The following is a 16445-nucleotide window of genomic DNA, read 5'->3' on the forward strand; positions in this document are numbered from 1 at the left end:
TAAAAATATTTCCTGCCATATAAATGTTCGCGGCAATTTTTACTAATAAAAAAAAGTAATCATGTGTTTTATTCCCAGTTAATAGGTTTTAAACCAATGATCTCCACTGAACTTGTCCAGCATGTTAGAGGATCGACAAAGTGGATGGTGTGTCACAGATCCTAAACAATTTCAATTGGAAGAATTTTTTTTTAAACGGAAATAAAGTTGCGTGAAATCGCTTTCAAGTGAGTAAATTGTTCATATACGTCCTTTAGCTGAAACTTTCGTGGGCACATCAAATACGGGTACCCGAACATTCAGCAGAGTGAAAACAACACGATAAGAGAGCCGGGATTAGAATATACACCGTGGTTGTCAAATTTCCTCGGGGTCCAAAGGTCGTGTGCGTTATGGTTACTGGGTTTGGAGATGACCCTGGCCGAGCGAGGTATTTACATACAAAATTACAAAAACATTAAAACTCCACGCAGGAAAAGGGGGACATTGCGAGCTCGCTTGACGAGGCCAGACCAGGTAAGTATTCTCCGGAGGAGGGCGGGGTTACCTACGAACGGATCTAGTTCCTCGTCTCGCTCCGCTGGACAGATAAGATATAAGTAAAAAAGGTCTATGCTGACTTCCTCGTGTCGTATGGATCTCGTTGGTGAGACTGTGTCGTGAGATCTGCTCGTCTCCACAGCAAAGACGGTACGTAGTCTGTCGTTTTTGTTGTCAAATCCCATGTCTTAAAAAAATGTCTTTTCAGAAAAAAAAATTGGACATTGCAGACAAATTGTTCTGTGTTTATGTGTACCTGTCAAAATCTCTTCCGTGTTATGGGCTTTAAACACGAATTCATTTTGAATAGTATACGCGTGCTTGAGTGAATCTGACAGATCTTCATATTCTGTATATATATGCATCACAAGAAACTAGTTTTTATTTATAAGTGGTTATTTCAACATGATTTGATTGAATTATTTAGGGATTCGAGATTTAAATCTTTTTTATGTCTCCTTTTACAAAATGCAAACATAACGGCCATTTTTAACAAAACATTTTACAATTGCATTAGCCCAACAATGATCTTTAGAAGTCACATATAGAATGCATGTGTGATTCAATAACCCATTGAACGAAGCAAGTGACATTTGTAACATTTTTTCAACCAGAAATGAATTCTCGGTACAAAGTGTTAGGCTCTCGACACAAAATCAAGCACAAACTACTTATGGTAAATGTATCTACATATGGTGATAAATCCTTATAAAACTAGAGGGAATCGAGGAGAGTAATTTTCCATTCTCATCATATTCCCAGACTATGTCGGTACCCGCTGTAGAGAAAGTGGAGCTTTCGGAGGCCCTCGGGAAGGTGAATTCCCTGGGGGGTCTCCTCCACTGTGGGAGTTCCCCCAGCATTGAGGGCATGTCACTGACCGTACAGTATCAGGTGAATTTTGATACCAACTTTGAAGACAGGAATGCTTACGTCACAGGTGTGGCCAGGTATATCGAAGAAGCGACTGTACACGCTGACATGGTGAGTATTGCTAATTAATGACGATGCTAATAAATGACGATAATTGAAAATTATCTCATTGAAGCTGAAATGTCCGATATACCGTTTCCTTTAGACCCAAATGGAGCTAAGCACAACGAGGAAAGTTTTCTTGTTTTTTTTTAAATCCCACATTTATATCAAACACAAAAATGTTTAACCCCCCCCCCCCTTTTTTTTTATAATAATCATCCTCTTACATACTAGTACACAGGGTATGACTGTATAATGTCTTTTATGGGTAGACAATTTTCCTATTACATTGATTACCCTTGTGATTATTATCATAAGGAAACTAACTTTTTTTTTTAAAGTCGTGTGCCTATTATAAAATTTTCTATTCCAAGAAATGAATTTATTATGAGCAAATCGATATCAAATTTGATCTTCCTTTTTATGAAACAATGCAATTTGATAGCTTTATTTGCAATATGATATTTGGGTAAAGAGGTTCGCCACCAGAAACTAAAAGGACCCTTAAAACATTCAATGACTTTGTTTACCTTATTCAAGGAAAGTGTAAATTATTTCAAATTGGTAGTCTGTCAATGGCTTTTGTTTTTTGTGAAGTATTTCCGCATGTTTTAATAGCTTGGAACCGAATGTTTTTGTATTTGAACGGCATATCAAGTACGTCCTACTGGGCTGCGTTCAAGATCGTAGCAGCTAGCCTAGCCGCTAGGTCGTAGATATCTAGGTCTACTGGACGGACCGCTAGGTTAGCCGCTCGGTCTCAGATTTGAAGTTGGAAATATTCAACTAAAGACTTATTATATTGACATAATTTGTTAACTTCAAGCGGAAATATACATGTTAAAATTCATTATAACTTTGAGGATGAATTAAATATCACTAAATAAATAGATTTCATGTTTGTTACAAAGTGGTAACTAAGGTGGCCATCTTGAATTTGATGCTTAGCATAAAATATTTAGGCTACGGATATCTACCTAGTGGCTAGGCTAGCGTTCCGTTCAACTACGTAGCCCTACGTAGCAGCTACGATATTGAACGCAGCCCTGTTTTGCTGACCCAGTGTATTTATCGTAAAACGTGCATGAAACATAAACTCAAGAATGAAATAACAGTTATTGACTTTAATACTGTCTCACCACATACAACACCAAATTACAAATGACTTTTAAGGAAAGACACATACATGTTTTAGAAAATAATTTCACATATTGAATTATTTGCAACAGACAACAGGTTCGAAAAGTTGTACATCGTATATAAATTCCATATGACTTTTCCACTTATTATTTGAATCACACTGTCACTGTATGGCCCAAACCTTTAATCTGAAGAGAAATTTTTATAGAAAACACTTGTTTCTATTGAAATTGAATAGTAAATTGAATTTGTTCGCCTGTTCCCATTTGTGTAATTATCTGTTTGCAATACAGTACCACTCGTACCTTATACGCGCTATAGATTAAACTGCATGTGGATTTTGATTTGATTTTTTTTTTGCTAATTTTTGGGATCTAGAACAAGTTAATAGAGGAAGCACAAGAGTATGCTGTCATGTTGTACACGTGGAGATCTTGTTCGAGGGGTTTACCACAGGTATGTATCCTCAACCATTGTCTATTTCAAACAATTCCCACAGAGAACAGCAGGTCACATGATAACAATCAAAACTGATGTAAACAAATGATCTTCGAATTCTCATCTTGATCACTCTGTGTGCTAACATTTCACAACTCGACCTCGCCCCAGTCTTCTTTGCAAAGCACTAACAGTGCGCTGACTATGACGTCAAATATGACCCCTCGTTGCAGAAATGCACGTCAAAGACAATCAGTCAACGTCATTATTGTGTTTGGATTTATATTTAGCTTGTATAAGGTTGCAATTTTTTGTCTAAAACGATTACAGATAGCGAAGAAATATTATCTAGATTGAAGTACCAAAATTCACAAGGATCACTGAACCCTTATTACAATGTACCACCAATTAATTTTCAAGAAATGCGTGTGTATAATTTGGGTTCAAAATTTGCTTATTTCATAATGGTTTCACATTATACTAGGTGAACACTTAGACACACTTTGTATAAAAATTATTTAATCGTATCGTATATATTTTGAATTGGAGTCCAAGCTAAGTGCGACCCATGATTATATTTCGACGACCTACAAAGTTGGGTTGTTCCCCCGAGTGTAAATCGTGACAAACTATGACTCAGTGTGAGTATTGGGTGTCCATTTACAGATACAAAGCAACAACCAGCCAAACAGGGAAGAGATTTACACAAAAATAGTGGAGGTCCTCGAGCCAATGATGTCCAAGCTAAAGGACTTCATGAAGTTTACAGTAATTTGAATTATCATAATTTCAAGTTAAAAAAACTTTTTTGAAAACAAATAAAAGTACATTATTCCTAAAGTAAATACAACAGCGCATCTACCACTTACCAATAAGTGATACTTATGGTTAAAGTAAACCAGGAAACTGTATTGTAGCAAAAGGGAAAACAAATGGATGATAAATCTGATCGTATAATTTCGCCTTTGCTTTATACTCAGAGTAAATATAAAAATAAAATTTTATTGTCAATTGCTGGACCCAATTTTTGGATACCTACAATGCAAAATTAATATATTTTAATGCATTACATAATCAATTACCTTTGCATCAACAAAAGACGAACAGCATACACAAGTTTGGGGAGGAAATCAAACGACTCTGCCACCCCGCCAGGAAAAATGATTTTATATCGGAGGCATATTTGCTGACCATTGGAAAGTTCATTAACACTTTTGCAGAGCTGAATGAACTAACCAACATGAAGGCTAGCGTCCAAAATGATTATGCTGCGTACAGACGGTACGTGGTTTCTTGTCTCCCTTGAGTAATTCAGACCCTCCTTAAAAGGGCCACTTTGGCTTTTCAATGCAAAATATTTTACAAAGTTTGTTCGATTGATAGTCACGTAACGGCATGGTTAAATTTTACCGGATAACGCTGACGTCTAATGAATGAAAAAAAAAGCAAAACTTGTACACTGGCAATGATAATATCATAAAATGCAATGCCAAACAAATTTTACAGAGCTACTCAGTTTTTAAGACTTATGTTGGACCCGCAGGCTCTAGCCGAGTCTCAGAATCTGTCCTTGTTCCTGGCAACTCAAAACAAAATCCGGGATCTGCTGAAGCAGGCGTTGGAGACGACCCCGGGGTACGAGGAACTGTTGGCGGACGTGGTCAACATTTCGTTACACATGTACGAAAACAAGCTGTTCCTGGAGCCAGGCGAGAAAAACATGTTAATTAAGGTGTGCATATTTTCTGTTGATTAATTTACTCCAGTATACCTGTGAGTGTTCGATTGAAAATATCACATTTTACTTCATGGATTAATGAATTAATTTATAGTACCCGGTATTTGATGTTTATATTATAATAAATACTTTTTCTGTTGTTAAGATAAAAAAAAATTCTTATTTAGTTGCGGACTATACAGAAAAAAAGACACAACCGCATTAGAAGGTTTTAACAGTAAATTATGAAATAAAAATAAAATTGCAAATAATAAAGTGAATATGACAAAGGAATACAAGGGATACAGGATTTAAATGTATGTACGATTTAAACTGTGTTTTTTCAGTGAAGAAAGCTTAGATTTGAATTTTGCAGGTGATGGCTTTTGGTCTTTTTCTAATGGACAACAAAGAAAATAGTATCTACAAAATGGAGAGCAAAAAACGACTCAACCTGTCTAAGATAGACAAGATACTCAAGGTTAAACATACTTCGTTCTGCACAGTATAAACATTATTAGCAATTGTTATAAACATGCAGTATTAAAGGTCAGATTAACACAACATGCTCTTATAAAGTAAAATTCATCATTTATTTATCTTTGTTCGAACTCCGATTGTTTTAATTTCAGCAAATGGACGTTGTGCCCCTGTACGGTGATATGCAAATGAAGCCGTATTTCTATATAACAAAGAGTCTGAACTTTGACTCCTCGAGGTGGAGTCATTGTGAATCATCCCAGCCGAGCCCCCAGTCCCAAATCCTGTCCAGTTTGGAATCACTCAGGGAAAGTCACACGGAATATGTGTCAGAATTAGCGCGGCGGAGCAATGAAGTAATCGCTTTACTTTACATACACTGTATATATTAGTAACAAATCTAAATGCATATAATATAATCTTTGATTTAGACTGGTAGAATTCCAAGAATTCCATTTGTGTATCCAATGTAGAAGATGAACGAATAGAATAATGAAAGTGTATTGGTCTATCATCAATCCATGTATATAGTATTATTACTGTATATAGGGAAATTTTCGCTTCCGTTTTATTTTTGTCCCTTTCGCCCTTGTATATAGTGGGCAGATTTAAGACTAGGCGAATTCTAATGTCTCAAATTATATCCCTTTTAACACAACTTTGTTTGGGCGTATTCAAGACGAGGCGAAACCGCTGTAGAACTGTAGAAGGGCGAAAATTACACAGGGCGAACACAACCCTGTATACAGTATATAATAAGAAATCGACAGGCCTGTTGTATTACTCAATGCAAAAAGGCATGTTAATATGTATATACGAGTACAATACATGTACATCAATTTGTATTTTGTTTACTGTTTATATGGGACGTTTAAATTGTCTTCTTGGTCCAAAATTGGAACGAACAAAAAAAAACGTATCTAATGTACAAAATCATAATAAGACACATTATACGTTTCTTGCTAGAAAATGACGTCCTCTGACAAAAGCCCAGTCACCGACGCAGAAAACAAGGAGATGTATGACCTGGCACTGCGCGGATTGACCCTGCTGTCCTCCTGGACTCAAAGGGTCATGGAACTGGTCAGTAGAACAACAAGTAGACTTATTGTTTTAAGGTCATTCCATTAATCTGTCTGTTCACAATTCACTAAGAGAATGCATTGAAAATAAAAAGATGAGCTTGCATGCAACTGCAGATATACTTGAAGATCACAATCCTTATGGCAATTTTTTTGGTGGGTGTAAAAGTTGGCGAATGGCTTATTTTAATGTATTATCATGGCATAATTTTTGTTTTGCGAACAAAGAGTTTCACGACGTACGTTGCAAATCAGTACATTGAACATAAAGTGCAAATTAGCGATTCAAATTTTAGCGAGCTGCTACCAAGTCCTTAAAGAAGCCAAAATAAGCACACCGCGAAAAGAAATCCCAGCAATACGACATGTGTATAATTACCGGTATCAACAGTGCACTGTAGTATCAGTTTTTATTGCAAACAGTACTGCTGGAAGTTGTTGAATCCCACGGACACACACACCACTCCTGATTGTCCAAAGGATGCTGAGGAATATGAAAGGGTAAATTTGAAATTTGCAAGCATTTGGTCAGTTACCTATACAGGTTTATGTCATTAATTACGGTAGTGTAAAACATACCAGATCTGTTGTTTTACAGTCCACCCGTTACAACTACAGCAGTGAGGAGAAGTTTGCTGTGGTGGAAGTGATCGCCATGATTAAGGGGCTACAACTCTTGATGGCTAGGATGGAGCCCGAGTTTCTCCCTGCAATCAGACGACACATATACTCCTCACTCCAAGATTTCGCCCAGATATTTCTACGAGAGCCTTTACGACGAGCAGCGAAAAAGAAGAATGATCTCCTTAAAATGTAACACTGGCTTGTGTAATACCATGAAATAAAAACTTATATTAACTTGAACTTTTTTACACGAGCACAATTATTAAAACCCGATTGAAAATAATTGATCTTGATTAAAGTATTCTGTAGACTTTGTGTATCAACCTTGTTTTTGCTCCTTTAAGGGTAATATTGTCTGTCCGGGATTCGTGTATAGATTGGAAGGACGGCGTAGAACCCGAGTCGGATCCGGCGATCAAAGGAAAGAAGGACCCGGAAACTGGATTCCCGATATCCGTACCAAGGAAATGTGTGGCCCCATCCGCGACCCAGGTACAGAGAAAAGTCATGTCCACTAGAACTAAAGAACGGAAAAAATTGTAGTTAACTAGCATATGATGGGTACCATTTTGTATTTTGGGATCACGTGGTCTTCAATTAGTTAACAAAGTAATATGCATGCAATCGCAAGTTTTTGGGCCTTTCCGGTAAAATCGGAAAGCTGGCCTGAAAGGCCTGAGAAGTTGCAATTGAACATATGCATGTTCACATAATCTGCAATAACTAGCCTTTTATTGGCCGCATAAAGATAAAAAGAAAGTTGATGCAACCTTTTCTACAGACGATACAAAAGTTGAAATTAAAAAGCACGCGAACTTATTTCCTCATGTTCGTGATGGTTGTGGGTGTGGCAATACGCATAACAATGAATTTTCATAATCTTACCAGCTGTACATGGTGAGAACAATGCTGGAGTCCATCACAGACCGAAGTACTGTGGGGGTGAAGAGGTCAGTCAAGAAGGAACTGGAGAGTCAACAAGTGACCGCCATCAACCAGTTCCTGAAGCAGTCCTTCTACTGGAACTACCTCCTCAACTTCAATAGTAGGTGTTGGAGTTTGTTTCCAGATTCCCACTTTAATATGAACATATTTTTGCAAGGACTTTTCATGGATTTGGTGTGTACCCCTTACCCACGATGTTACATTTCCATTTTCCAAAGAAATTTTGAAACACGGTCTTTATTCGTTATACATTAAAGCAAAAAAAAAAAACGAAAAGAACATCCACACAAATTGTCAAAAACTATTAAAATCGAATTATTCAACAGTATTCTGTGATTTCTTAAGTTCATTATTAATATTTATTTACATATATAATAAATCGCTAGGTCTATACCTTAATTTTTGTAGAGTCGCTTCATGCCTGCGGTGATCTCTCACAACTGTGGTTCAGAGAATACTTCTTGGAGATGACAATGGGAAAGCGAATACAGGTTATATATACCAGGAAACTGTAAAGACGATCAATTAGTCAACAACACTTTTATTCTTTTTAAAATAAAATCTATTTCAGTCTTGATAAAAGACGTTTTCCTCTTTTTTTTAGTTTCCGATCGAAATGTCCATGCCCTGGATTCTGACTGACCATGTTCTAAATACCAAAGAGCCTTCAATGATGGAGTATGATAATTTTGTATGAAAAAGAAAAAAAAATATTCGCAAGAGCTTTAATTCTTAGAATTTTCCCTCTTTTTTCTATCCAGCAGTTAAACTCAGTGTCAATTGCAACTTCTCGGGCCTTTCCGGCAAACTCGGTGCTTTACCGTGCTTGCCGGAAAGGTTCAAGGGGTCAATCGCAACTTCTCGGGCATTTCCGGCAGGCTTGTTGTTTTTCCGAGCTTGCCGGAAAGGCTCGAGAAGTTACGATTGACACAGTGTCGGTTTGTAGGTACATACTGTATCCCCTGGATCTGTACAACGATAGCGCCCAATACGCCATCATGAAATTCCACAGACAGTTCCTTTATGACGAGGTGGAAGCAGAGGTTTGCACTCTATTTTATCAGCTACATGCATCTATTTTTTGTTGTATTTTTTATTCAGATTATGCTGAGATTATACCATTTTTGCTTGCTCTGTTTTCAGGTGAATTTGTGTTTTGACCAATTCGTGTACAAACTAAGTGAACAAATGTTTGCCTATTATAAACACCTTGCGGGCAGGTAAGTGCTTTGTTGGCCGCTTAGATGAGGATGAACTTTGGTAAAACGTACTTGATTGGTTGGTTTCAAAGGTATCAATTTTTTTTATCTTTATATATTAAAGCATTATGCTGGACAAGAGCTTTCGTGCAGAGTGTGCAAAAAAGGGACACAAGATTCCATATCCAGTTGCAAATCGGTATCATACCTTATTAAAACAACAGCATGTACAGGTAATGATGAATAATTCTCTCTCTCTCTCTCTCTCTCTCTCTCTCTCTCTCTCTCATTTAAATATGTATCATCTTTTAAAGGTACTCGGTCGATCCATTGACTTGAAACACCTAATTGGTCAGCGAATCAACGCTTCCCTACTGAAATCTTTGGACATCGCCATATCGAGGTTCGAGGCTGGTGATTTGACAGGCATTGTGGTAAATTAAAAATTATTATAGCAGTGTGAAGACAGTGACAGAACTGATCGATTATCGTTATAGAATTGCTATCATAACCATTAAAGTTTGATTTTCTGCACTAATTAGGAACTTGAAAAACTCATTGAAGTCAACAAGTTGACGTATAAACTGATGAAAGACTTGCTTCCATTGGATGATTTTGACAGCATGTTGAACGAAGCAAACAACAAGGTGACTGGTCCGTTTGGACGTATCACTCTTCACGTGTTCTGGGAAATCAACTATGATTTCTTACAGCATTACTGTTACAATGCTGCCACCAACAGGTAGGGAATCTAGACGTTGCAAAAGATTTTTCATTTTATTTTACTAATAAATTTTAGACGTTGTTTCGTCTTATAAAGGTTAAACTATTTGAAAGAACTCGTTATGACGTCAACGACTAAATTTTTTAGACTTTTTTTGATAATAAATCTTCTTCTTGTGTTTGTTTTGATCTGTGTTTTCCATTGACTATTTTTGACTAAAACTCAAATTATTTATATTTTGAATAAAATATGCGGAAATCGTGTAAAATATTTTTTTTTTCTGTTACCGCCCTGTTCGTATCGAAATAACAATCGCCCAACCCACAATTAGATGCACTATAAATTAATAATGCAACTACATAAAGCCTTTCAATATTTAAAGTATATAGCTCAATCAACAAAAAATAAATTGATAATCAATTTATAGATATACATGTATTCCCTGAAAGTGGGACATTATATATAAGTCAGGAAACATGCAAAAGAATTCTCTATCAAATTTCTACATGTATAAGCATATATAGCGAACATGTCAAATCGCCAGTTATGTTATATCTGTATTTTGTCCACAAAACAGAGTTATAACATGTAAACGTCAAATTATATGTCCACATATTACATTTTTTTAGTCCGGAGTGGTACATGTATACCTGGCGATTTTAAAATATCATTTTTTACATGTATCGATTAAGTGTCGGAATTCTTTGATACGACCCATTGGGCTCGTCATGATCATAATTTATTTGTTTTCATCCTTGATAACCACCGTGATACTTTATAATAGAGGTGGTCAAAAAGTAAAACGACAAATTCATGTAGATACATGTGATATAATATTAATTTGTAACGTCGAGTTTGGTAAATCATACGTATCTTATGTTTCTATGACGGCAAAGTTTTTGGTCACATGTTTGGTCAAATTATAAGATTCCCAAATTGCATTTATGCAACGATGGCTTCCATAATTTGGAATTTGTTGTGATTCAGACATCTATTGCGTAATCTAAGAGATGTATCCAAAAATATCTCAGGCGTCTTTTATATGTCTCGATTAGGTACCAGTTATATTATAATGTAGTGATATGTATAACTTTATGTGCGTACATTATCATAATGATATGAATGTAATCAATCACTTCACTATTCATTTCTCTCCATTTTCTTTAATTAAGGTTTATCAAAGCAACGTTTTTGATTGCGCCTGAACAGTGTGATCGAGAGAAGGCACCTAGTCCATCGCATGCCTTTTTGTGGGGGACAAAGGTACCTGATTGTTCATACTTATATATAAGTTTTTTTGTTTAACCCCCTGAGTATATATGCGCGGATCCCGAAATGTTTAGGGGGTCTAAGGGAAAAATTTTTGGTTGCTGTTGATTTTGTGAGTCAACCAATATACCATGTATTTATATTTTAGAACATTTTCCGAATAGTTTATGTACTCTTAAAAGTATCTTGAAAATCAATAAGAAATTAAGAATACAAATAAAGAAGTTATATAATGTCGTGTTATTTTCTGCAGGCTTTGACAACAGCGTATAGCAGCATCTTTAAGCCGTTCCATGGATTCATAGGACCACCTCACTTCCGGTCTCTATGTCGTCTGATCGGTTACCATGGAATAGCTCTGGTTGTTGAGGAATTACTCAAAGTTGTGGAAAATATTGTAGGCGTGCTTATAAATAAGTATTGTAGTATTTTATTCAAATAGTTGATTGAATGATCTTGAGGTGATGAATTATGGAGATTTTCTTGTAATTGCTCTAGCTGAAGGGTACTTTGTTGGATTACGTCCAGGCTCTAATGACTTTGATGCCGGAGAAATGTAAACTGCCAAGATATGATTATGGATCCCCAGGTAAATAATTCAACATACACAAACAACCCAGTCATTTAAATGAATTTTGATCTGAGTTCACATATAAGGAGTCTGTTTGTAGGTATCGCACAGTTTTACAGCGAAATGTTGAGCGACATAATTCAATATCCGGATCTTCGCACCGACGTCTTTCAAAGTTTCCGCGAAATCGGCAACGCCATACTTTTAACATTACTGATGGAACAGGCATTGGTAATAATTTGGATGAAATAAACATATGCACGTATGAATTCTATAATTATTAAAAACCCACTTTTATCTAGCTTTCATGTGATTTCATTTATCTCTTGTATCTTAATTAAGACACAGGAAGAGATGTGCGACTTAAAACAAGCTGCCCCGTTCCAGAACGTGATTCCAAAACCATTCATCCCAATTAAAGGTCAGAAAGTCACTTGAACAAAATGATTGGTTAGACATTTTTAATTTTCGTGCATCAATAAAAAAAGAATTATTTTGTTCGGCTCGATTTTTTTTGTCTTCATATTTAACAAACCTAAAAATGTCATGTAAAGTAATTTAATTAACCTGAAAATTCTTCCACGTACAATGAATATAAACGTAGTTGTAGTTTGAAATGAGATGTGAATTGTTTTGTTGTAAAGAGGGTGACGACAGAAAGCAAAAGGAAAAGGAGCTACGTGAGGCCTTACAAGCGCTAGAGACCAAGTATGCCTCACAGCAAATCGTTCCGGTCATCGGCCGTTGTGGTAATGCCCAGGTAAGTCCGTTATACAGGTCAGACAGGCGTCCTATATACCGAGGTAACTCAGATAAGTCTGATATACGGATCAGACAGGTTTTTTATGTAACTAAGATAAGTCCAAATAAATATACAACTTAGACAGGTGTCCCATATAACTCGGATAAGTCTGATTTACAGTTAAGACAGATGTCAAATTATCAACTTAGTCTGATACTAGTATACAATTTATACAGGTGTCATGTAACTCGGGTAAGTCAATTAACTCGTGTAAATTAGATACATAAATCAGACAGATCACTCGCATAACTCATGTTAGAATAATATGCAAACCAAAAGAGTGTTTCTTACAACCCAAACTAGGTCCCTCTGGCAATGTTCACAGATGGCTTGTATAAATCATGAGATGCAGTCTCAAACTAATGCAAGAACTCAGGTTGGTCCAAAATACAGGTTAATCTGTGTCTTATACACTGCCCAATTAATGTAACTTCCTAAATTGTCTTATGCAACAAGGGCAGGTATCTCCTACACTTCAGACAAGCGCCTTAACAACTTAGATAAAGTGCAAGTGTTTCACCATTGGATTTGTCAGTAGCTAACGGTAACCCTTTCATATTCAGAAATTTTTACTTCTTTAAAAGGGCGTAAATGATTTTTGAAAAGCACTTAATACATTAAATATGGAAACCTTGATACACGAGTATCACATATGAATCTGTTTGCATACTAGTAGATGTCAATTTGAAGCTTCTGTTCATTATATTTCGACTTAAAATCAGTCAACTGTAAACGATACTGTATACTGTAAACCAATCTTTATTCGCGGCGACTTTATTTCGCGATTAACTGCCGATAAACTGGTTCACGACGACTAATGTTCGCGACCAACCCTTATCCAGACCTGTATTATTATAAAAACTAAAGACAAAGGATCGGTTCGCGGCGAGGAAAATTCGCGACGACAAGGCTCTCGCTAACGTCGTGAAAATTTCTCGCCCGGGAATAAAAGTTGGTTTACAGTATTTAGGTTGTAAAGAGTTAACAAGAAAAAAACTTGAAGTCTTCTCAAAGCTTTTAATAAAGATACCTTTTCTTATGAAGTTATGAGAATATCTTGAAGCAATTAATTTTTATTTTGTACATATACTTTAGAAGTCAAGTTTAAAGTGTTTTAAAATTGATATTCATCCAGCAATCGGATTTGGTGGCTTCGTGTGATCTGCTGACCAGAGAACGGTTGTGCTGTGGCTTATCAATGTTTGAAGTCGTCCTCAACAAGATCAAAACATTTCTGGAGGATAAGACGTGGCATGGTCAACATCCCAAAAATGACGTCATCAACATTGACGAGTGTACTGAATTCCACCGACTGTGGAGCGCCCTGCAGTTTGTGTACTGTATGCCAATCCGGGAAAATGAATATTCCATTGAGTAGGTTGACAACTAAGCACTTACTACATGAAGTAGCTCAATTATATCCGAGTTTGTTAGACATGTTTCGATTTTGTTCATCCCCTTGATCATTTTAATTCTGCAACATGAAACTCTGTGATCGTTATGTCGTGTTTTCCTTGCCTGATTAAATTTCAAATGAATGTTTTAATTAAGCAAAAATACAAAAAGATTTTTATTTCAAAGTTAAAAAGCATTTATGGAGACATGACAGATTAATGCATTGTATATATTCTTGTAAATGTGTTAGTGGACTTAATAGATTACTTTCGCCGCAATTATTTTAATAAAAGTACCAGTATTTTACATCATGGGCATGTCTTGATGGTAACTCTAAGTTATTGTTTACCCAGAGAATTGTTCGGGGAGGGCCTGAACTGGGCAGGTTGCGCCCTCATTGTCCTCTTGTCACAGCAACGGAGGTTTGAGGCGCTGGATTTCTGTTACCACGTTCTCAAGGTCAACAGGGTGGACCAGAAACAGGGTACCATAATGGGCCACGTAAGTATAACAATACCTATGTTCATAAAATAATACTTATTAATCATGAAGTCAATGAGGTTTTATTCTGAAGCGTTCCTCATGTTTTGAATTCAGCAACTATCCAGCCTGGTGGGACGAATTAGATGGTTCCAGGTTCTCAATACACAGATATTTGACATCTTCAAGAAATACTTATATGCCAGTGAACTACCGGAGAACGCCGTAGAGAACATTACGTGCTTCACCCCGCCCATTCACCCATCGTGTGCCACGCCCATCTGATAATTATATTGATCCGTTTTCAAAATACTTCTGACGTTACGAAAACCAGTACTAGTACTTGCAGAGAAATACCAAATGAGAACCATACAGTATAAGCCATGCTTTGATTGCTACTAATCTGTCTGGATCTCTTCTTTGTTTCTTATGCGAACGAATGCGTATTAACAATTTTCCAACATTTCTATATTATGTACTTATAATGACATAAAGCCTTTATTCCTTCTCAAGGTTCCAAAAAGGCTGATGTGACGTGTTTAAGAACAACATTCGATTGGAAGTTGTGCTTTTTTTAAATTTCCATATTAAGTGCAATTCGTTGTTGAACAGTACGCGTATTCGCTTGTGTTTTTTGCTTGTGATTACTTCAAAACCAAAACGCATTCCGGTATATAACAATGTAGTAACTGTTGTCATACGCTGTGATAAATCAGGAATATTAATTATTGATTATATTATAGACGGTAAGGTCGTGAGTAATTTATATGTTTGGATCTTGACAAATATCACCTAGATCTTCTGTAATAAGTTTTCTAGTATATGTACGCTATTGCTATCAGCCTATCAGCGATCATTGAAAAAGACACAAATAAACTTTATGCATAATATAACATGTAAGTTTGTTACGAAGGGTAAATTATATTACAATTTATAATTGTGCTTTAATAAAATTTAAAGAAAACAATTACAGCTTATTTAATATAGTTATTGTGTACACGCAAGAGTTGTGTCGACTATCTCATGCTTTATATTATTGTATTGTTTGTTATATTGAATTTGAATTTTCAAACTATTAAAAATAAATGCAAGATGAAATTAAAAAGATGGCTTTGGTCTTCATATGTTTGCAACTGTTGGCTTTCTCTCGTACTTTGCTGTCGCTTCACCTAAATGCTAGACAATTTAAATATTCGTAAGTGATTTATATTCATAACTAATGCATTAAGTAACGCCCACCCCCTCCGCATGCGGAAAATTGGCGCTAAAATGGTAGGGATGTTTGACTTAAGGTCAAGATCTAGTAAATGAAAGGTGCCTACAGGTTTATAAAATTTAAGATGATGCTTCATAACAATAGCTTTGATATTTTCAATGAAAAATGGAAACAAATAAGGAACAATTTTTTTTTTTGATTTTTTTTTTCAGCTTTGTTCATTTTTTACTAAAAAATATATCTAGAATGCCTACAGGTCAAGATCTAGTAAATGATTCCAGAGTGTCTTTTTGGGGCCAGAACCATAATGACTCATACATGTAATTGATTTGATGATTTTTTTCCCCTGTACTTTACGACAGAAAATGAAACTATTTCTTCACATTTTCATCAAATCACGAAAAATGTAATCCCGATACTTATATTAAATTTGACATCATTTTAGAGAGGAGGTCCGCCAGAGCTTGTTTAATGTCGTTTTTGGAGAGACTGGAGGCTTCTAGATATATTTCATTGATATATCTCAATGGACAAAGCTTCGAGATTTGTTACATACATGTATTTCCTTCATATTACATAGAAATTGACTGTTAAAAACATGATCTTTCGTTCAGTTTACCAGAAATTTAAGCCATGGTACACTCTATCAAACAAAGCTATTGTTGTGAAGCATCATTGAAAGAATTTACCGTATATGCTGAATTTCATAAACCTGTAGGCATCTTTCATTTACTAGATCATGACCTTAAGAGTGTGATTTTCCAACATAGAAATGATAATAGAGTAGGATTTCCCCACGGAAATCTTCCACCTGACTCAGTTTTCGGGGTGGAGGGGGGATATCCTTG

General features: G+C 36.0%; 1 protein-coding gene across 3 annotated transcripts; it reads left to right on the forward strand.

Annotated features, from left to right (window-relative positions):
- Positions 1 to 101: 101 nt before the first annotated feature.
- On the forward strand, positions 102 to 14696 carry LOC105329452 (cytoplasmic FMR1-interacting protein). 3 transcript variants are annotated; one of them, XM_066076807.1, is made up of 29 exons: positions 102 to 690; positions 1261 to 1524; positions 3034 to 3111; positions 3760 to 3861; positions 4193 to 4374; positions 4600 to 4825; positions 5187 to 5291; positions 5443 to 5646; positions 6257 to 6373; positions 6796 to 6873; positions 6971 to 7185; positions 7341 to 7488; positions 7885 to 8041; positions 8350 to 8432; positions 8546 to 8619; positions 8888 to 8984; positions 9085 to 9161; positions 9265 to 9373; positions 9455 to 9574; positions 9683 to 9882; positions 11037 to 11127; positions 11387 to 11530; positions 11632 to 11722; positions 11805 to 11935; positions 12047 to 12125; positions 12349 to 12464; positions 13642 to 13880; positions 14255 to 14402; positions 14499 to 14696. In XM_066076807.1, the coding sequence occupies exons 2-29, from the start codon at positions 1306 to 1308 to the stop codon at positions 14664 to 14666; spliced, it is 3798 nt and encodes a 1265-aa protein (XP_065932879.1). In that variant the 5' UTR covers positions 102 to 690; positions 1261 to 1305; the 3' UTR covers positions 14667 to 14696. The 3 variants fall into 3 exon arrangements, with proteins under 3 accessions (XP_065932879.1, XP_011429009.3, XP_011429018.3); XM_011430707.4 differs by having other exon boundaries at positions 1303 to 1524; XM_011430716.4 differs by having other exon boundaries at positions 102 to 430; positions 1303 to 1524.
- Positions 14697 to 16445: the final 1749 nt, after the last annotated feature.

Source organism: Magallana gigas, chromosome 2 (assembly GCF_963853765.1).
Source record: "Magallana gigas chromosome 2, xbMagGiga1.1, whole genome shotgun sequence".
In the NCBI taxonomy this organism is placed as follows: Eukaryota; Metazoa; Mollusca; class Bivalvia; order Ostreida; family Ostreidae; genus Magallana; species Magallana gigas.